We start from the raw sequence: 23,682 nt of genomic DNA, 5'->3' as shown, positions 1-23,682 counted from the left end.
TTTGACTACTCTCTCTCTCTATCTCTCTCACAAACTGCTCCAGGAAGGCACCAATTATTTCCTGAATAACTGTTTGGATTGAAGATTTACCACATTTTTTATTCAGACTAAAACTAAGGCAATAGCCAGTGGATCATTAAGGAATAGAAAACTTTGCAGAGGTATATATGTCAATCCTGCTTTTTGGATATCATGTAAACAACTATGAGCTATTCTAAAAGAAGACATTTGACATATCATATTTATGTTAAGTTCATTGAGTATATTTTAAACAGGAGTGCTACTAATATATAGATGTGGAGTGAGTAAATGTAGTAATATTAGTAGGGTATTCAAGCCTGAGGAAAATCAGAATATCTGCCAAAAAGTTACTGTTGGAAATTCTTTAAGTTTCAGTGCCATCATTGCTGGATGAGAAGACTACAACAGTTCATGACAAAGCTTCTGCACTGAAACTTCAAAAAATTCATAACTTTTGAACAGACTGTCCACTTTTCCTCCAACTTCATTAATGTGTTACACTAATACTGCTGCATTCACTAAATCCACATATATATTTTGGGGAATCATTCCCCTTCTGAGTGGATAGACTTGGGGGTTTGCCTTACCTTTTCTATTTCAGCATCAAGATCCTCTCCTCCTTCCTCCAACAGACGTCGTTTGATCTCCTCTATTTCCTCCCTCTCTCTCCTCCTGTCACGGTTGTCGCTGTCCTCCTCCTTCTCACGTTCCTTACGTCTCCTCTCCAATGCACTGCCCCTAAGGACAACAGTGCCAGACAAGACCATCATGACAAATGGCTGACACAGCGACATTCACACAACCACTTCCATCATCAAATGTTTCCCTTTTTTCTACCATTGTGTCTGTGAATCCCGAAAGTCCCTGCCATACTGTAACGGTAATCACGGCATAGCTGCAACTCAGACAATTGTAGTCACCACCTTTTACAGTACATTGCATTGTGCCGCTTACAACCCTCCATAACATTCATTCTTTCACTAAGCACTGTACTATAGCATTTTACTACAGAATGTGAGCTTATCACTCAAGGTGGGCTTATGGAACTTCTTGCCACATCTCAATCTTTATGCATTATTTATTTGAGAAAGACTTTTCTTTGCACAAAATTTATAACAGCTTCACAGGAAAACCATAATTTCAGTCAATCAGAATATGTCCTTCCATTGAGATTCCAAATTGTCCAGTTTTTTAATATTTTTAGATTGATCAAAAGACAAAAGATCAACCAACGGTGCACAAATGTGTTCTACTGGTCATTGCTGTGCAAGTACATAGTAACCTCAACTCCCCAGGCAATCATAAGGGAGCATTCTGCTGTAATACAACAGTACATAATACTTGAGGTGAATCCATGGCATTTTTCCTTTAAAGAAGTCATTTAAGTTTTTTTTTTAAAAATCCTCCTTGAAATTTTGACCCAGCATGAAGATTTTGTTTTAAGTTTTTCTTGGTAGAGACAAGTACACCACTCTTCCCCCGTCTCCCTTGGATTCTGGGATGACATCCTTACTTGTAATATTTCGGGTCGTCTCTCTCATCTTCGTAGTCCTCGAGGAACTCCTTGAGACGCTTGCCTTCCTTCTCCATCTCAATCTTCTCCACCTCCTCCTTCTCCTTCATCTTGTCGTGCTCGCGCTGTTTCTTGTATTCCCTCGCCTCCCAGTTTCTCAGTCTCTGCAACGTCAATGAAAATGCATGTCATTCGTAGTCAGACATACGACATCACAGCTTTTTCTTTTCTGTACTTAAAGGATATCTACGACAATGACACGACATTTGCTCCTGCGACAATTGCTCTGGTCTTATTTAACTGCAAGGACTTAGGGTTAGGGTTGTGACAGGGTTTTAGGTTTATTGTTGATGCAAGGATTAGGATTAGGGCTATGGTTATGTCTGTGGAACCAATCTATGTCAGGCTTAGCATGCAGATATTTCATAACAGCAGCTGTCGCAGGAACAAATGTCATGGAACCATCTACAACAATTAGTGAAAGTACATGTCATATGTGGCTTGAAAAAAAAGATATAATAACCTTTCTGTAAACATAGGATACCTACAATGGAAAATCACTGTAATGGATGTATGAGTGTGGCACTAAGTGTTAACTTCTTTAAGATTAGTACAATATGTGTGCATGTGTACACAAGCCGTAGTGCTTGTGCCATTGTCTCTATTGCTGTATTTATGACAATGCCACCAAAGGGAAAGCATAAAGATTATCAAGGGAGATACAATGTGGTCACACAAATGATTGACCTTTCTCATATCAGGTGTGAAAACATAATTCATAGTGATATGTAATAATATGTAACTAAGTATCTACTGATGACTTTTGTTCTCTCTAGGTCCATTGGAAGAGCACAAGTACACTGCTTTCTTGACAGCAGAAATTCTGGAATGACGTGTCGAACATATTTGAGACAATATCAAAACTCATCGCATTATCAATATCTAGCTGATATTAAATTACTCATTCTTGGGTACCACGAACAAGACCAGTGAAGAAACTCTTCAGGATCACACAAAAATCTTCTGGTTTACTCACAGCCTGGTAGGCCTCTTCCTTCTCCCGCAACTTGCGTTCAAGCTTTCTCTTCTCATAGTCCTCCTCCTCCTCCAGCCGGTCACGGTCACGGTCCCGGTCCCGATCTCGGTCCGGGTCGCGGTCCCTGTCCCTGCTGCGGTCCCGGTCCCGGCTGCTCTCTCGGTCTCGGTCCCAGTCGCGATCACGACTGCGGTCGCGGTCACGGTCACGGTCACGGTCACGGTCGCGGTCTCTCCTGCTGAAATAAAAAAAAAAAACAGTGGCCCAAGCATGGCATCAATACATCTTTCGTGGTGGGATTGACATGCCAACGATATCCACCTTCACCAAGGTCATTTATACGACCAAGAACATCACCTTCATAGATCATAGTTCACACACACTACTAAAGAGCTCAAACTCCTCACACTTGAAACATGCATGCGCATACAATATGTTGCTACACGGTTTGTACGAATAACCGCGGGACAGGCAGTTTTCTTTTATTACATTGAAATTTTGTTACAGCCAAACAAATAAAGTATATAAAGGTATATAAAATAATTTTTGTACCTAAATTTTTACTGCATTGTAATGAAAGTTTGTTAGAATGGAAGTGCACTGTGCATCATTTGCGTATCACTGTAAATCATCCTGTAACCAGTCAAAGGTCTCTTTCTCATTTCATCTGTCAGCATACCAGATTAGACTTCATATACAACTAATTTCAGCAGGTCAATGTAGAAATGATGGTTCACAAAAAAAGAGCCAAGGAATCCTTCCCTCACCTTTCCCTCTCGTCACGCGCCCTCTCTTCCCGCATCCTCTCCCGCTCCCGCTCACGTTCCCTGTCGCGCTCCCGGTCCCGGTCCCGGCGTTCCCGCTCCTTGAGCTGCTCCCGGTGTTGCCTCTCCCGTTCCCGCTCCTTCTCCCGCTCCTTGCGGCTCTTCTCCTTCTCCTCGGGGGTCTCCTTCTGCTCCAGGGCCTCCCGCTGGTCCTGCACAAAAGTACAAGAAAAACACAGGAGCTCTTGCATTAGTATAAAAGTGACTCGCATGTTGGAAGCACACAGCCTGTATGTAGGGGGCAGACAATCAGAAATATTCATGAATTGCTTGTCATACAGAGTGCAGAACTACTGCATGTAGGAGGCATCCCAATTAAGGGAAGGAAATGCTGAAAAATATCTGTCAGTAAGTAGTGGCATACTTTGCACTTCAAATTCTTTTCAAGATATCAGGACAACTATGCAGTTGATGAATTTCTAAAATGTTTACATGTTGTGAAAATTTGAGTTATCTCCATGAATATTTCCGTTCATCTCATCACAAGAATTTCACCATTACAACGTGTATGTTACACAGACTTGCTTGTACTATAATGCTGACAGCCAAAGCAGGTATGTGTTATGTTGATATCCTTTTTACACCTTCCTCTTCATTTTGCCAAGTTTTACCTATTCTCTGTGAACATCAGACATACTTTGATCCACACACATTCACTGTGTGGCACAGGAAACCAAAAATCAAACGGAATTGCATCTAAAAATGCAGTAAAATACCAGCAATCAGTACTTATGTGAGTTGTATAATTGAATGAACACAAATCAGTAATACGTGTGCTATTTGATACACACTGTTCTCTGTGTAGCACAACTACCAGCAAGTCTATGAAACATTTTATATTCAACACTTCCTTTAGCAATCACATGACACAGAACAGGGAAAACAAATCCAGCAGTAGTTTTACAATTTCTGAGGTATTTTTGTGCAAAATGTCCCTAGTACAATCCCAAGACGAAACTTTGCTCACACTCAAATAGACCATTTAAGAAGGGACAAGTACTTTATTAAAGTTTCAAAAACCAAAGAAGGGGGCAGATTTGTTCTTTCCCTGTTCTCAAGAAGCCACCTATGAAGACCTCGTCCAACTACAAAACCTATCTCCTCCCGCACCACCGATGCCGTGATCCGCCATGCTGAAGTGCTCCTCCGCTGGAAGGTGACGTTTTCTGGCAGCTGGGAAATCCATCCAGTGATCCAGGTTTTCTTTGAAAGCACCATCACACCCAGCTAAAGGACTCCTTGCAATCGAACAATCACTGCAAGGGAGTGCCAGTGTGTCTGTACAGCTGCAACGCCTGCCGTGCAATGCAACCTGCAAGTCGTCCTCCTCCTCTCCTTGCACTAAAAGAAATCAGTTAAACTTCTCCAGAATGCTGTACAGCAACACAGCTGTAATCTGCACACTTCTGAGTCAAGTTAACAAACGTTAACAATGTCCAACATGGGTGGCAGCAAAATTGGCTTGCACCTCCCTCTGTAACAGCTTGTCCTTGCTTTCTTTGACAGGCATGCAGCAAAGTCTGGGTGTGTCTTTGAAGTCTTGTGGTTGATCACTGTAATACACTCCTCTGGGTGATGGACAGATGATGACAGCCGTGCCGGTGACACGATGAAATGGGCGCGAGAAGATCATTGTTGGACGAGGTCATTCATAGGTTTTTGTTTCTTGTGTCATAGCATTTCATAGATAAGAAAGAGAAAATCACCAACTATCGGAACATGCATTAACGGAGATAAAAACAAAACAAAAATGGACAAACAGACAAATAAAACGTGTGCATTGAAAATTCATTGCCACCCCAAATCTGTAATACCTTTGATCCAAAACGCAAATATTGGTGACAAGTCTTGTAATACTAATCGAAGTGTACAAGCAAAGGAAGACTTGCTTTGCATTTACAGTAAAACATATATATGGAATGGAAAAAAGGAGGAACCCTGCATTTCCTCTCCTCTAGAAGCATGTCCAATTTGAAATATAAAAACAATTTTCTTCATACATAAAAATCCTTCCATTGTATCTTTTAATATCATCATGATCAGAGTTACCAGAAACAACACACACACGCCTAGATGAACCAGCAACTCTGTCATCACACAAGGCATCCATGTAAACATTTATGAACACAGACATATCAATACATCTACATTATGGACTTGCGCATGACCGTTGACCTTTGACATCCGCTGAGTTGCTTGCAAAGACCCGACCAAACTCCTCCTATAACTCCCAAGTTGGATGACCTCCATTGTGCCCAATACGTTTTGAGCACACAATATGGCCTGGGCACAATGCTAGCGCCATATAATTCTCAACAGCAGGAATGGAAAACAGTTATCGTGTAGATTTTTTGCAAGGTTAAAGAGGACGAGGAAAGATTTCATAATCATGCTCAACTGCTGGTGAGAGAACATGTTCAGATTACACAAGTGACAAGATAATAATAGCCATTACAAAAAAAAAAAAATCTGGTCTATATGCTTTGTAAGGTAACCATATGACTTGACATAGTACTTTTGAGGCTGTTAAAAAAAAATGGATAAATTTCTCAAGCAGTCAGTCTCAATAACAATAGGACTGAAAACATGTTCATGCACAAAATTAAGAACTAAAGCCTACACACACTCACAGATTACAGATCCTAAAATGGTGTTAACAACTTAACTGTTCACTTAAGACCACATGAGACACTGCTCTCCTTGTCTCTGTCGGGTAGTGTCGTCATACCAAACTAGACCTACATCTGATCGTTAATGTTAAAGTAGCTAGTTTGGGGGGAGCAGGAAGACTCTAATCTGAACCAATGACTAAGCTTCATAATCATTTGTATCTCAGTCAAAAATGTTGAGATCTTTGCTTCTACCAGCCAAAACGTCGTGCTCCTCTAAAGGCATTTCAGACACTTCAGGTGCACCAAAATATTGTATGAACGAGTTAGATAATACAAGACAATACACACATGAACAACTTGCAGACTGACATACAAACTTGCCACTGCTATCATGCACACTAATCAGTGGTTCGCATACATGTACATACCCTCCAACGCAACTGAGGAAAATGCAAGTTATCAGATTTGCTTTTCCAGTATAAAGTCAACAGGAACAATTCTCATTTGTATAGCATCAGTGCATGTGTATTTAATAATATAAATGTACCAAGTGTTCTGTTAAGAAACAACTTCCAGGAAATTCTCTTCTCACTGGCAGCCTGAAATGTGCACAAGTTACAACTTTCTTTGAGGCCATTTTAGAGACAGCAGTTGGAGATTATGCACATGTGGAAAACAGCCAATCATCAGCTCACTATTTCTAATCTAAAAGAAACTGAAAAACCTTCTCACTATCTGATTGAAATTTAATTCCAGCCGTAGTGTCAAATGTGTCCTCTTGTTTCAAATTGTCTAGTCTTCACTGTAAATTTCTCTAAGTTTAAATGCTTCTAAACAGTAATGACAGCTCTACTCAACCCAACATATTTCACACTCTCTCAGTATATCACAAACAAAGAATATTGCGTAAAATTATTTTGGTCCATCTGGTGAAAATCTGTTGGGATAATGGGCCTAGAGGTTTAATAATATTAACAGTAAACTACACAATCACATGTTTAGCACTATGGTATTGTTTCACAGACTGAAGCAAGTGTGTTTGTATGCTTCAGCTGATTAAGACTTGTATAGTGGTCTTTTCATAGAGCAAATGATGTATTTGGCATAATAAGTCTTTTCAGTAACAACCCCTTTTTGGCTTGAATTCAAGATACCTTTCAAATACTTCTCATAAGTGTGATGCTATCTACTTTGTGACTACCACACCCTGCATTTGCAATTATCTACATGGCAAACCAATAAATATGAAATGAAAAAGAAAAGTGTAAAACATACCTGAGACTACATATGGCCAACTCTTTCTTCCATTTGCTGCAAGAGAAAACTTCTATGTTTTTTTTTTCATTTCTTTGTCCTACCACAACTGGAATAAAATATAAGGAAATGGTTCAGTACTTACCATCTCAATCAACATTTTAAAGGAAATGAACGCAGGCTGCGGCAACTATCACGCCACTGTGGCGACACCTTGGCCCCAGGCGCCAAGGGGGGCTGTGACGAAGCAGTACTATAGTAGTCATGGCAGAGGTATAATTGTTGTATTAAGAAAAACTATTTTAATATGGACGCTGTGCGTAGGAGCATGAGCGTGCTAGTAATGGTGATATAATAATTCTGGTATGAAGATTTGTGTCAGCTATCACTAGTATGCAACCCACACCCACAGTTACAACTAGAAAAAGAAAAAGAAAGTAATCGAAATATGTGACATTGTATTGGCCACATCCCTTTCAAATAAACTTTAAGTTTGTCAAATTTAGCATTTTGGAAGGAATTGCATTGCTCATCAGCACATACTGTACATCTGTAGGTCTGTGTGCTGTATATTTCATGTTAAAAAAAAGAAAAAAATATGTATATGATTTCTCAGCCTCCTTTCGGAGAAGTCACTGTCTCTCTGAACAATAATCTTGCAGTGTTTAAGCCTCTGGATCCAGAACAACTATTTCCACTGAAATGTTGAAATGCTAATATTGTTCCTGTAAAAACAACAAAAAACATTCATACAGTAACAGTCATTCATTTTAACGGAGTGAAAGTGAAAACACACAAAAGCTGGCAAAAAAAAAAGTGAAAATAATGTGAAGCAAAAGAATAACCTACCTTGTAGGACTGTCTAAATCGATTGATCTCACGGTTTATGAGATCTTTTTTGTCTTCCTCTAAATTCATGTCGTCAAGCTTGTCCTGCAAACCAAACCAAGACAGAAAATGATCATAGTCAGTTAACTGAGCACACATCAACCCATGTTGTTTAACTTGGATGTACTTAGTATCAGTATCTGTGAACAACTTCACTCAGTCCCATACACTAAAAAACACATGTGCCCTTTGAACATGTTGCAAACAACATTAAGTGATACTAACTCCATCATCTCTTCGACTTGGCATCACAAGGATTCCATGTAGTGTTAAACGTGTATATGGTACATAATTCAAGTATCATCATTTTTTATCTACTTTCCTCCAATCATGGGTCCAGGACAGACAACATTCCAAAGACGTAACCTCATTCAAAAGGTCAAGTTTGGTCTAAATGTGGAACCTCTGCATGAGTTGGCTGTATTGCTTACAGTACTTCCCTCCCGAATATTGTTTCTTTAATTCTGACAGATTCAGTTTCTCTAATGTCAGAGCACATAGACAGAAGTTCCGCTTCAATTTGTCCTGTAAATCTGACTTTTATCCACTCATTACTAAATCTGGATTCATGCATCCAACAAGTTCAGTTGGCTGCTAGCTATTCCCAGAGCTAGGGTGTCAAATCCCATTAATTGAATAAAAAGAAAACAAAAATCCCATTGATGCACTCACCTTAGCTTTCTGCTTTTCATCCTTCAGCTTCTGCTTCTGGGCAAGGAAGTTGCTCCTCTCTTCTGTTCATTGAAACAAAAATATAAGAAAATAAGGTAAAATGAAAATAAAATCTTTACAGCTTCTCATGACACACATGCTTGATCATACACAGAGTGGTTGAAAAATATAATTCCAAACTGATTTGCAGTCATCATGACAAAACTTAAAGGCATAATTCACCATTTGCAGATGAAACAAAAACCCAGCATTAGTGATTTAAAATAGTTCTAAAATGTGAGTTAGGGACAGAAACAACCACTGTACAAATTTGAATCCGTTTAATCGTTATTAAGTGTTGTTAAATACACAAAATGTGAACAATAGCTATAATAAAAATGTTTCCAGACTAAACCTTCTAAAGTTACGGTTTATTGACAAAAACACTGATATCTCCTTATATTTTAGGCTTTATTGCACAAATTTTATATGGAAGGACGTTTTGTGATACAGCAGACCTACACATATGCATCAAATGTGACACAACTGTTTATCTTCGACATTTTTTAAATCACTGCTCCCAAAGGTAAACAGGATCTTTAACTGTAGCAACACATACATGTAGGTTTTGTTAAAATTTAAAATAGACCCACCTTTAAAAAGAAAAAAAAAAAGAAAAAAAAACTATAAACAAAGAAACAAACTTACCAGTCTTTCAAACTTTCTAATCCTGATCATGACGACGAGATTAATAATTAAATTCTAAACACTTTACAGATCATATATGATCTGTAAACTAAAAGACAGGGGCATTTGGTACCAACACTTTTGGGGCTTTAGTGTGTAACCTTGCACAATATGTCAGAAATCATGCAATACCATGTTTGGTTCTCTGACTATGCTCTTGTGCAAACTACTTTTTCACACACATCATATGTCATACATCTTTCACATGGTCGTGATATATAAACCAACGTTTACGTTTTCCTCTGGTTTCAAAACTATATTAAAATTCACTATCAAGCCAAACTTTCACATAACTGCAGATCTTTTCTCCTCCGTATTTTCTCTCCAATATTTTAAGACCAATTTATTCTAAGTATATGTAGACATAGGTTGGTAATCCAAACTGAGCTGAAAACCATATAAAATGTGGAAAACTTGTTATGTCGCCATGATGGTACGGAAGAATGTGTCATTCCACAACACAAAATGGTTTAAAGAACACATAATCTAAGGAGTCAGCCATTTCTATGCTGCCTTTGTTCCATAATGTAAAGCATGCATACACAGAAATATCTGAACAACAAATAAACCACGTACCATTTGTCCTGTTCAGCTGTGCAGAGCAGTCTTGGATCAGTCGCCGTATTTGATTCGAGATATCCGAGTCTTCTTTTGACGTGACATCATCGACATCCGAACCCTGAAATGATTGGACATGAAAAGGAGCATGAAGTATAAACAGACATAAGGCATCGAAATAGACTTAAATATAACCTACACTATCCCATTACTACATCATATTCATTAACAATACATGTGGAAACAATTCATGTGTGTTACCTTTCATTGTCATGGATGTACGTTACAAATACAACACCGAATAATTTGTGTGGAAGTTTAATAAATGAAATGAAATGAAATATGAAACTTTTCTGGTACTCACATTCACACATACATTTGATTAGAAAAAAATCTGATCTGTCCTTCTTAATGTCAAGTTGACAATGACAAAATGTTCTTCCCTCTAAGATGAAGACTTTTTTTTTCATTTACAAAGAGCAAGAGAGTGCAAGGTATACTAACATACTCTAAACCATCTGAAGTTCATACACACGACACCTTAAACAAACACTTGATTGTTGTTGGCTGAAATTATCAGCACTGCAGTGGACAAAAACCCAATATGTAAGTATAGAAAAGCTTTTTGAACATGCATGCACATGTCACCGATGGGGAAAAAACTTCAAGAAAATAGGACATTTCTGTTTTTCTCACCGCATCTCCATTTTTCTTCTGCAGGTATTCATCAAGCAGTGTTCTTGTCTTTTGGTCAACCTTTACCTGCAATGCAAAGAAACATTCAAAAAATGCAAGAAAGAAACCACACAATAAGTTGGTCATCCAGCTGTAGTTTCTTTTAAGAGCACATATGTGTAATATGACAGCACATGAGTCCTTAACTTGTGTTTGAAATTTGTGTCTGTTTGAACACAGCATAAATTGTACATTCACAAACAGCTCCACTGTTTCATTCCATCCTTGAGACCATAAATAAAATATGTACCAGGTATTCACAAGTATGATGGGGCGGGGATACACTCAAGACATCTCAGTATACACTTGACAAAAAGAATTCAACATAAACTTTCTCCTGTTTGACATTTATCTGAATCACACCTTACAACATCAGCACAGATGACGAAATCAGATGCCCAGAATAACTCACATCCTAGTATCACATGACACTTATCTGAAAACTGAATGCATTCCTTTGATTGTTTGCAATCTTCAAAAGTCTACTTACTATGAGATATCACTTATTGTTGGACCACCACTCTCTCATTTTCTGTTTTTATTTTTGCTGTGGGGGCGACAGGACTCCTACAAAGAAAAGGTGAAAGGTGAATGTGCTTACCACAAGCTTCTTGTCTCCAATTTCCAGGTCGTGGAGGATGCGAATAGCCCGAAGGCTGGCGTCCGGTCCGGCATACTCGCAGAACCCAAACGCTTGCAACTTGCCGGATGCCCCCTGGACTCTCTTCCAGCTTAGCACCGCACCACATTTCTGTACACATGCCAGATCAAAAAAAAATGCTGTTTCTAATTACTGTGGTTTGAGGCACACGCTACGCCATCACAATACTTACCAAAAACTATGAAAAATACAATGACTAATAATAACAGTGCACAACCAAGTTTGATGAAGTCCAGTATTTCTCAAGTTGTTGCATAAACAATGACATTTTAAATCTGACCTCACTTCTCATTCGACTTTCATCGCATCTATCACGTCACAGAATTACCACTTATTTAATAATTACACCAGGTTTCGACAAAATACTGTACATATTTCTCATCCTGTGGATAAAAAAAAATGTCAAAGTTTTGCTATATTTTCCTAGCCTATCAACTGTCTTCAGATCTGAAGTATTCCGAAAGAAATTGTTTCATAGCAAATTCTAGTTGCACATCTGCTTGCATGAATTTTGGAGCAGTCACCGTATCAACTGACCTCATGCACCAAAATCATATCATTTCACACTTCGCACTTTGTATTACAAGGTCACATACATGTGTGCATAAACAGCTTTATCAAGAAACCTCTGGTCATACCATGTTTCCTGCGACAAAATAGTAACACTATTTGCGAAAATTATTTCATTTGCAGAGAAACTTACAGCAAGGAGGCTCTTGATGAGGGAATCCGGAGCTCGTTCCGAAATGTTGCCAACAAAGACAGACATCTTAGGCTTACTGGCGTCGTCAACTGGCTTGTCATCCTGTATTTCAGAAAGCAAGGCAAGCACAAGAAGGAAACGACACACATAATTATCAATTAACAACCATACCTAAAATAGTGCAACAAAGAACTCCCTATCTGCATCCTCAAGAGTCATTTGCAGTAATAAAAAGACCCTTTGTCTGTGAGCACAATGCATTTACAGCCAAGTCATAAAAATTGGCATACATGAAAGCACCTCATAGAGAATGCTTCCAAGAATTGTGCCATCACAATTTGGCTTTCAGGGTTCTTAAAACGTCATGTAAAAAATTGATTCTAGATTTATTACAGCTGCCATGGCAACAGCAAAGAAGTAGCTAATCATTTCTGGCTTTAAAAGGAAGTTGCCACAGCAGTTGCGATAAACTGTTTCTGTAATGTATTACAATCTATGGATGTTTCTTTTCCAACAGCCTAGTAAGAAAGCATTTCATTCCCCTGCTCCCTCCCATTAAGTTCCAAAGGCAGGAATTCACTTAGTCGTTGCTAGGTAGGGCAAGCCTCCAGCGAGCTTTGTCATTTTTAAAGGACAAGTCCACCTTCATATACATGTGGATTGAGTAAATGCAGCAATATTTGTACAATGTAGAACACATTTGTGAAAGTTTGGGGAAATCGGACAATCTGTTCAGTAGTTATGAATCTTGCACCTGCACAGTCACTGCTGGATGAGAAGACTACTAGAGTGTATGATGTCACATGCGTACAACGATATAAGGAAAATATAAAGAGAATTTAACAAAATGTTACTTTTGGGGAAAAGTGCACGTTTCCTCGACTCGTCACTGATGTATGTTATGGGTAATATTATTCCCCTTGCCTTTCGAAAGAGGAAAGTCAGGTGCTCTTTTACTATGTGAGAAAAGTGAAAATATCTTGAATTTTCTGAATACTTTCTCTATACACTGTAGTTGTATATATACATGTGACATCACAATCTGTAGTAGTCTTCTCATCCAGCAGTGACTAAGCAGAAACTTCAAAAATTCATAACTTTTAAAAAATTGTCCAATTTCTCTAAAATTCTTGCTCATGTGTTCGATCAATATTGCTGCATTCACTCAATCATCATGTCTATGAAAGTGAACTTGTCCTTTAATTCTGGCAAAGCAATATTGGGAAGAAGCTTGTGCTGGTTTCACATCATTTTTCCATGTGTATTAAACATGTGTATAAGCCTCATATAAGGCATCATCATTCAAAGTTTGTGAGCTCCTTCACACTCGATAAGCGAATGTGTAATTGATTTATTTTGCCATTCTGTCAAAAGCTAGACGGTCACATCAAACTAGGAAGTTCACTTAACAGTTGATGAGACCTGCCCATCTGATTGACATATCGCTTGACAAACTGCCCTTGTTTGTCCTGGAGTCTCTCTGGTCATGAGTAAGAAAAATGGTGTAATGATCTTGCTCTAATATCTTATATAAAGTCTTTGTATGTATGGTATTAGAACAAGGTCATCACATCGTTTTTTTAAACCAATGTTAACTGCACTAGCCTTATCTGCTGCGGAATTGTTCTTCAACAATGGTCCCGGTTTGCCAAAATTTCTTTGAATCTGAAAAGAATGTAAAAGACATTGCACAATCCCAAGTAACATCAAAACTTGAGCAGTGCCTTGGGCAATTAAAAATAAAAAACAACAACCAAGAGGCAACACATAATGCCCCCTTTCCATGTGAAATATTTTCAATTTCATCAAATGAGAATGAGAAGGGTGTTAAGGTGCCTCAAACACTCTGGCTTTAGTGGCAACTTAACACCCTTCTCATTCTCACCTGACGATTTGTGTACCTACTTTGGAAATCTCAACATCTCTTAAGAGTATGGTTACTACATGCTTCATTCAAGCTGTTAAATGCATAGAAAATGTAGAAGTTACAGTATATCAACACAATTCCACTAAATTGCACTACCAACAGCATGCAAATATATGGGTAATTCCATGGGGTTGGGACTGAAATTGTGACATACAAGTTGAAAATTCAAGTTGGGTGAATTGACATTTCCTTTTCCCCCCTGATTTGTTACTCCCATTCTTCAACTTATTCCACTAGAAATCTGTTTATTACATCGCACACTTTTAGTCAGCATGGGTAAACAGGTATGGCAGAATACCTATGTTACATGGACTTCATTTGTTGACATCCTTCATAATTTTGTGTTCTGAAATGATAACAATGAACACATCCACATTTTTTTCATCCATAGCACATCAACATGTTATTTAACAGGCGCATGAGATCATTATTAGTAAGATTGTATGTTCTGATGTCAACTGCAAGCCACTTTTATTAACATGTTTTTTTCTACAAACCATTAACAATTTCAATCAAAGGTTTAACTTTTTCTTCAAGAGTGACACAATGATAATATTCTTAAAAGCACCACAATTGAAGCAAGTGATTGGCATGGGTATTCAAGTGAAAACATGATTTTATTGTTATAATCAGGGGTTTTCAGACAACAACCTCGCCCACGGTGTACTACCTATGTTACACGGACAGTATGTCTTTGTAACATAGGTACACTACGACATATCAACTGATTTCCTTTATTGTGGTGTGAGATGTTAAAACCTACACATATAGACTTTATGTATGTTCCCACAAATAACACTATTGTAACAGTTCTTTGGAATTATATCTACTGCACACCTGTGGAACAATACCTATGTTACACAGACTTCAATTCTTTGTAACTCTGGTATGAAAGAAGGCAGACTTAATCAAAAGAAGAAGAAGAAAGTGAAGCTTTACACAATTTGACCTAATATACACTAACAACATCATCAACTAGTTGTCAACTAATTAAGAAAACTAATAAAGAGAAATCAGACAAGTCTTCTTGTCTTCTCCATGTTCTTTGTTTGAAATTAATTTCTGTCCAATGTCCATTTAGCCCTCGATTTTTATTTTTCTTCTGTCCATTTTCCCTCTGTGCAGTTTTCTTCTTGTCTAGTTTGTTACATATGCTCTTCTTGGGTGTTGCTTTGTCGGCTTCCTCTCTGTTTGGGGAGTGCTGTGGATGTGTCCTTTTCACTCTTTCATGTAGTTTAACACGTTGCGGTGGCAGAGGAGGAGCCATGGCAGATTCATCAACAAACTGAACAAAAGGTGTAAAGAGAAATAGAATAAAAAAATTTAAAGAAAATTTTTGTCGGGGTTGACTATATATTCCTGTTGATGTATCTGTGTGTTTATGAATGGAATTAAATAATTCTAACAATTTTGCTTACATTTCTACCTTGCTTGGCATACCCATTAGCTAGAGTTCCATGTGTACCTCCCACCAAAATTGAAAAAAAAAATGGGTTTTGCTTAAAAAATGATGTAAATATTAATAATAATAATATAGCATGTAAAACATAGGAAAATATCATTTTCATACTCTAAAAACTTGTTTTCAGATGTAAGCTAGGAAGGGCAGGTCGCTACCCCCAGTGTCCTAGCTAAGGTTAGGGCTAGGGTCAGGGTTACGGTTACGGTTATGGTCCTTAATAGACTCCCAAAATAATACTAGGCCCTATTTTGTATTCATCCCCCATCGAAATTGTCGCCCTCTTTATGAATGATAGTGTAGAGCAATAATAGTCCAATTTTGATTGGGGTTCATAATTTTATTGAAGCCTTTCCTACCCACTACCCACCCAAACTGAAAAGGACACTGGCATTTTAGCTTTGAGACTTCACAGTGGGTGAACATGGAATGGAAATGGTGAATCCTTGTGAAATGTTAACAACTTCATCAGAGCATCTAACAGGTCAGTGAAATCTTGGAAGGAAAACATTGACATTTTCGAAGTAAATCTGTTAAAGAGAAAGAATTTCACAGCTCCTAGTTCCCTCAATATCACCAGCAAAATAAGGCAAACTCTATTTCTCTAGTTCAGATGCAGTCTGGACATCTATGTTTTCCAACTAGTATACAGTGATTAATACTAACTCTAGCACGTCTACCTTGGTAGATACCTAATGACAAAAGGGTCCAAAAATTCACAATAATCGGGAGGTAAAACAATTTTATATTGCAGTGAAGATACACTGATATACTTTTGTATGGTTTTCTAAGAGAGGAATATATGCTCCTTTTGCAGAGACCGGCATGGACGGAAAATTTGCCAATCAAAATTATGAACATGAACCTGTAACAAATATCTCAGTATGTGGGACTACAGTATCATTGTCCACCGTATTTTTGGCCAGTTCAGAGGTTTAGATGTCGTTTTTTTTCTCTAACAGAGTTACAGAATATGACAAATGTTATTATTTTCATAAAATAGCGTAAAAGCTTACCAATTGACATCAGAAACGTTAAAACTCCTGTACCTACGTTACATGGACAACGGCAGAAAAACAGATCTTGCGCTGTCCAGGTAGGTGTATATTGGCTGTGAGTAGTTTTTCTGCCATTGGGGGAGGACTGCCAGTGACATGAATACGATTGCTGAAGTTAGTAGCTCTTCTTTTTATCGCGAGACGCGTCTTTCCTTACCTACGTTACACGAAGAGGCCGGACATCGCACTGAAGTACAGTGATATGTTCCGTATTTTCTCGTTTATTTGGAGGATTTTGATGCTAATTTTTAGATAAGAATACTCCTGAAATATAAATCTCATTATAGAAATAAAGTTTCTAATCATATTATAATTGGAAGTGTATGTAAAACCATGCTATACCTATGTTACAACCAAAATTGCCATGGACATCGTTTGTAACATAGGTATGAGGTTGCTTGAAGATGCTCTGGTGTTCTTATTTTTTTACAAATGTTTATGTGCCTTATAGTCTTTGTAGAAGTCACCTTGCCTCTCTTAATTATGATAGGCATAATGCTGAAAGGTTGTATATTCCTGTTTTACATTGCCATGAAAATGGCATATATTTATGTCACAACATAAACCACAAAAAACCATGGGACATCATCAGTGAAACAGTCATAGACAAAATACATTTGTACACAGGCTTGTTTTTTTTTTCATCAAATAATTCTTCACACATTTCTCTCCAAGAATAACTGCAAACCACAGACATTTATTTGATAAATTTTTCAGAATATGACTTTTATTCCCTACACAACATGAAAACCTAGAGAAGACCCAACCCCATGGAATGACCCATATGGGTAGAGTAAAAGCAACACACACACTGTACATGTACACTCACAATACATTTCTATAGCCACATTGCTCTGCTTGCTATTTCAAACTGAAGAAAACACAGGATGTGTACTATGCAATAATTATTTGTTATATATACAGCTGTACATAAAAAAATAACACTTCACTCACCAACATACCATGGACACACACACACATGCACTGTATGCAATGGCTAAGTTATATTCACATCAAAAGTATTGTGGACTGCTATCTATTCAATACTGTCACAGACACATAAATATAGGGAATGACAATACATGGAACATGTGAAAATTAACCACAATGAAAGGGACAGGGTTACCACTCCCAATCAGCATAAAATGAAATCTGACTTAAACCTTTCATTTTTCTCCCCTCTCACATCCCCTTTCTCTCGCCAAGAGGGTGAACATGTTATTTATCACACCATGCATTTTGGCATTTCTGCGAAGCTTGTCATGGGGGGTTGTACTGTATGCTTCAGGGCACATGTCTTTCCGAAAACCACTTCAATTTGAGTGAGGACTTTTCTACCGGAATTTACAATGATAACCAATACCAAGGCCTTGCCGCCTACTACTACACATTGTGTACACATCCATCACATGATGGGTCTCCTTGCCACTTACTTTGGTCACATGAGATGGCTGGTTTGACCTGATGACGGGCTGCGACATGTTGGCTGGCACTGTCTGCAGACGGGGCAAATCATTGGAAGAAAACCTTTGAAACGCACCTGTAGGAACCGGGGCACCTATTAACAGTGAATCGCCCCTGCCTCAAATTAAACCCCATCTCACCATTATCCTCCTCACTTTCTCCTACGTGGTGCCCTTCAACCTCTTCAGCAGGCAGGGGGTAAAATATCTTCTCTATTTGACTATGCTTATAAATGTAGTTTTCTGTATCGGTCTAATGAATTGTCTGAAGAGCATGTACAGTAGCATGAGCACAACACACGGCGTGATGACTTCTATGCATGCTGACAAAGGATGAGAATACAACAGTCATGCATTCTGCAATCTTTCTTTCCTCTCAGTTAGGACACATGTATTTGATACATTATGAAGAGCATGCAAGAACCACACAGAGTTTCAAATAGTGCCCACAAGCATGCATATATGAATTTAAGTCATTCTGCTAAAATTCATGCACATATACTCATTCAGAGAGCTTGGTTTACTGATGTAGGTATTCAAATCTTATGTACAACTCTATGACAGAAAAGTTGTTCTAGGGGAAGAGCCTGCAAGCTCACCTGAAAATTGCTCAACAGATAATGTGTAGATGTAGCTGGAAAAAGGATATTGTAGGAACAGGGAATTGAAATACAGCGTAGCTTGTAACTAGTTCCTCCTGGGAATACCATTCCCAGATTTGAATGTACAACATTAGTAAACCACCCAATTCACGTCACACAAGATTTCTGTATTAACATGGCAAGTATAGATGCATAATTACCCCAGGTGGAGTTGGTAGAAGTCCAGGCATTCTTACACCAGGTGCCACTGGAACACCTGATCGTACAGTGAAATGAACAGATATTGGACATGGAGACAAAAAGCATTCAAGTACACATAACGCAGTCGAATTTATACAATATGCAAGAAATCTTGTATCTGTTAAAGTTATGGCCACATAGCCCTTGACATAACTTCTCTTTTTTTTTTTTTATTGCTGAGCTGGAATTTTCTCTAAGTGTTCATAAACAAACAAATAAGCAAATATAGTCAGGACATGAGCTTGTATGATGTGTACAGCTGTAGGCAAAAGCAGCAGATTTATGAAAACTAGTGTGTCAATAGGAATTATGATTGCTCAAATAACAGTTTCAGCAAGTAAGGAAGAATAAACATGCAACAGTAGTGTACTCCCAAGTTCTCTTGTGCATCACATTTGTAATGTAGAAGTTACCGAGCAGGTTAATGTGAATTCATCTCACCAAAGACGTAATGAATTGTCATATTTTTCACTGAAATTTACAGTTCCTGACATTGGATTACCATGAGATACCTTGCATATTAGACAATTATTCAAAAATCTTCCAATTTGTTAAAGGGTATCTCTTCAAGCTTCTGAGTTGCATCAAAAAAGGAGAAAATACATCCATGATCCATGTGTGCTGTAAACCATGCCCGTTCCTCCATCCTTTTTTCCCCCAATATCTCAGTGTTGCGTTGTATAGCAACATTACAAAAGATGGCAAAAAGTAGATTTGATTACATAATATGTATTTACAGTGTAACACTCTGTGAAGTACAGTAAGTACTTTCAGCATATATGAAAAAAGGTGAACCGCTCTTACCTGGCCGTATATACGGTTGTGGTATACCTGGTGGGTATGTCCCAGTAAACCCAGGCATGCCATAAGGTGGCCCTCCACCAGCAAACGACATGTGATCTTCTCTACTCCCAAGGCTTATGTTGGACTAAATTTACTGGTATTGGCACACAAAGCTACTATCAAAATTGCTCCTCTACGTTGACAACCTGTGACACAAAGAAATAACAAAAATCAGAAAGCATGTAAGAACACATCAACAGCTCAGCAAACAATAGGTCATCATCAACATACCCACTACGCGACACTCATAAACTGAACTTCATCAGCAAACACATTTGATGTTTGCAAATGCACCTATCAAAATGATCCCACCAAACGATTTTGGTGCTTTTTTTCTGTTCTGTTCGGCTGTACGTTTGATGAACTTGACACCTACACTGTACTAATGTAGCTCAACCCAATTTTGGAATTAAGGAATTAATCATAATTAATATAATGCATGTACATGTGGTACCCATCAAAGTAAACAGTATAGACATTGATACTAGAGTAGGTGGGTTCTAAAATTTGTCAGAAAACTAATCACTTTCCTTTAGATATTACAGGTTTACTTTCTTCATGAATTCCGCCATCCACAAGCCTTTGGGCGCCTTTCGTGCAAGCGTCCGTCCTGCTGCAGACAGCGCACAAGCCATGCAAGCTGTGGGATTTTCAAAGCGAGCTTTATTTAAACTTTATATATCAGATGTGATATGAATGAGAAGTGAACAGGGCCTTCAGGGGGGGCCCCTGACATAAGACTCAAAAGCACGTACATGCGTAGCACCCCGGCCGACACTGGCTCAGCTCAGGAAGAGGGGGAATTTCTATTTAGAATCTAATGTTAGTTAATATTAATAATATGAGCCGCCCTCATTAAATGAGCGGGTTTCCCGGACTGATTTCTACACTCACAGAAACTAGACTAGGTACAATGTACCCCCAATAGAAATCTAGATGTTTAAATGCAGTAACTATACCTGGTACTATACACAGCCCAGTCTCTAATTTGCACAGACTCTGCTGCAGAGATATTTTATCAACCATCCCTCGCACTCGTACTGTGCTGCATGTGTGTACAACCAAGGAGGTTCGAAAAATGGAGTCACAACAGTCTTTGTATATTTGCTTTGATCCCATGCTTGAAGCCGCCACTAAAAAATATTTGAATTATGTGTCAAACTGGATCTGCCCCTCAGATGCGAAGACAATTGACTCGTGTCTCATTGCATAATCACCAGCCGCTTTCCAAGGAAGATATATGTCTTTGTGATGGTACTTACTTTTCGCTATCCCTACTTACAAACGATGGGCTGTAGACAATAGTAAAGGCAAGGGGGTGCGCGAATAGAAATTGCTCAAATATTGCTGAAATAGATATCAAAACTACTCGACTGTACGTGTCTGTACGCTAATCTGACATATCAATTCATAAAGAACTATAATTTGCAAAAAATACTTGAAGATGATACCATATAGTTTCATTTGGCGGAAATAAGGAGAAAAGTGATAAAACCGGCTTTCCATGAGGGTAAAATTTCAAACACTTTCACAAAATACAGCTCAGATTTACACTTTTGCACATATTTTCAAACGGAATTGACTTTTGTTTTATATAGTTTAGCATTAGGTGAAATTTCATTGCATTTGATATATAAACGAGCAGCATATAGCATTATAGATCTAACATGTTAGATTCTAAATATTGTTAGGGCCTAACGTTAAGCCCTAGGCTAGGGCATAGGCCAACCCGAATATGTTTTAGCGTTACAAATGAATCTTCAGATTGTTTCAAGCATCGAACATCAAAGGCACAAATGCACCTGTGGAATTCTTTTCTCCATCCATACAAAAACTGACAGCTGATTGAATAATTATAGTCAGTTGTAACTCCATCTCTCGAACCTCCTTGGTACAACTACAGTGTACAGCAATATAGCGCTGTGTTAACGTTACTCATAATGGTATATCAAGGAGGTTCGAGAGATGGAGTCACAACAGTCTTATTCGCTTTGATCCAATGCTCGAAGCCGCCACTGAAGACAATTGACTCGTGCCTCACTGCATAATCACCAGCCACTTTCCAAGGAAGATGTATGTCTTTGTGATGGTAATTACTTTTCGCTATCCCTACTTACTGTACAAACGATGGGCAGTAGACAATGGTAAAGGCACGGGGGTGCGCGAACAGAAATTGCTCAAATATTGCTGAAATAGATATCAAAATTACTTGACTGTACGTGTCTGTATGCTAATCTGACATATTCAAATAAAGAACTATACTTGAAGATGATACCATATTAGTTTCATTTTGCGGAAATAAGGAGAAAAGTGATAACTGAAACTGATAAAACCGGCTCTCCACGAGGGTAAAATTTCAAACACTTTCACAAAAATACAGCTCAGATTTACACTTTTGCACATATTTTCGAACGGAATTGACTTTTGTTTTATATGCTTTATCATTAGGTGAAATTTCATTGCATTTGATATACAAACGAGCAGCATATATAACTCTAACAGTTACATGTAGATCTACAAAGTACACGTAAATTACAAATGGTTACTTGTATACTTGGGTGACCCGCACCTCGTCATAGTTAATGTTTGCCCATAATTGAATCACATTTCGCCACTGAAATTCTTTGAAATCCAACTCACATACAGGAAAAATGCTGAAAATTCCAATGGAATCACAAGTTCACTGATCGATATCGAAAATTTGCAGCTATCGTTGTCAAACGCGAACGATGCGAAAAAGTTGCGCGCTAGGGAAGGGGCCCGCACCTCGTCACCTGCGCTCCCATAGACAAAGCACGTAAAAGACGTGTGCGGGTGACCGGGATGCTCCCATAGACATACACGTAAAAGATGCGTGCGGGGACAGTGGTGATACTTTACACGTAGTGTCCTATTCCGATTAAAATTTCAGATTTTCGCGAAAAACTGTTCGGTTTTCACCAAAATTTGCTTGATTGTGGTAGCCCTGCCAAGTTTCAAGCGTACTGAACACAGTCCCGGGCATAAATTTTTGTTTAGTGCGCTTAAAACAATTTTAGGTGGGGTGACGGTATTCGGGCCCCTGACGAGGTGCGGGCACCTGGCTATACCTGGCACTGGCAGTGGTACCCGATATTATGTTAGCGTTAAAAATGAATCTTCAGATTGCACAGAAAGATGACAGCTTCAAGCATCGAACATCAAAGGCACAAATGCACCTGTGGAATTCTTTTGTCCATCCATAGAAAACTGACAGCTGATTGAACAATTATAGTCAGTGAACTCCATCTCTCGAACCTCCTTGCTCATATCACGCAGACAGACATGAGACACAGCTACAGTACAACACAATAGTCAATACATGTACAGTGCCAGTGCAGTGGCCAGTGCAGTGGCACGGCAGTGCACAGCACACAGTCGCAATCACACATTTTTTTTTTTTTTTTGAACACGCTATAAAGCACGCACGTATACTAGCTTATTCATGCAAAAATGCTCATTGAATTCGTCTAGCAAATGGTATGGTTCTATTTTAGACTATACGGACTTACATTGCCAAATATTCTCGTCAGACTGTGGTTGTTTGCTGACTGGACATGATGGACGGCACCCACGAATCGTTCCTACATACAGTCTGTACACGTACTTACACGTACGTACGTCGGAACTTAGTACGTTGTGTGTATGATGTACGTCCGCGCCGCTTGTATTACAGCTGCGCACGTCCGTATAGATATAAATTAACACTGTACATTACACGTACAATATGCATGCTTGCACGACTAGTTACACCAACACAGCATCATTTAGCACGCATGTGAGATGGAGAATAGGATCGATCGCAGGACACGCGCACGTACCATAAGAGTTCTGTGGCGCGCACGCACATCACGCGTGATTATGATCAG

At 38.6% G+C, this 23,682-nt stretch overlaps 1 protein-coding gene across 1 annotated transcript in view; it reads right to left on the bottom strand.

Annotated features, from left to right (window-relative positions):
* LOC139734105 (RNA-binding protein 25-like) overlaps nt 1-23,408 on the bottom strand; it is a 30,102-nt gene extending 6,694 nt beyond the window's left edge. Inside the window, exons 1-15 of the mRNA XM_071644920.1 lie at nt 23,326-23,408; nt 19,757-19,941; nt 18,913-18,968; nt 18,081-18,143; nt 13,809-13,868; nt 12,204-12,305; nt 11,441-11,590; nt 10,801-10,866; nt 10,123-10,225; nt 8,821-8,882; nt 8,110-8,193; nt 3,338-3,546; nt 2,571-2,805; nt 1,535-1,698; nt 609-759 (exon numbers count right to left, since the gene is read on the bottom strand). Coding sequence (XP_071501021.1) covers nt 609-759; nt 1,535-1,698; nt 2,571-2,805; nt 3,338-3,546; nt 8,110-8,193; nt 8,821-8,882; nt 10,123-10,225; nt 10,801-10,866; nt 11,441-11,590; nt 12,204-12,305; nt 13,809-13,868; nt 18,081-18,143; nt 18,913-18,968; nt 19,757-19,847 — 1,596 coding nt within the window. The 5' untranslated portion in view covers nt 19,848-19,941; nt 23,326-23,408. The remainder of the gene's footprint in view (nt 1-608; nt 760-1,534; nt 1,699-2,570; nt 2,806-3,337; nt 3,547-8,109; nt 8,194-8,820; nt 8,883-10,122; nt 10,226-10,800; nt 10,867-11,440; nt 11,591-12,203; nt 12,306-13,808; nt 13,869-18,080; nt 18,144-18,912; nt 18,969-19,756; nt 19,942-23,325) is intronic.
* Nucleotides 23,409-23,682: the final 274 nt, after the last annotated feature.

Source organism: Diadema antillarum, unplaced genomic scaffold (assembly GCF_040938485.1).
Source record: "Diadema antillarum isolate AM-2024a unplaced genomic scaffold, OU_Dant_1.0 seq00000510_RagTag, whole genome shotgun sequence".
NCBI classification, from domain to species: Eukaryota; Metazoa; Echinodermata; class Echinoidea; order Diadematoida; family Diadematidae; genus Diadema; species Diadema antillarum.
This window is presented reverse-complemented; position numbering and strand designations above follow the sequence as displayed.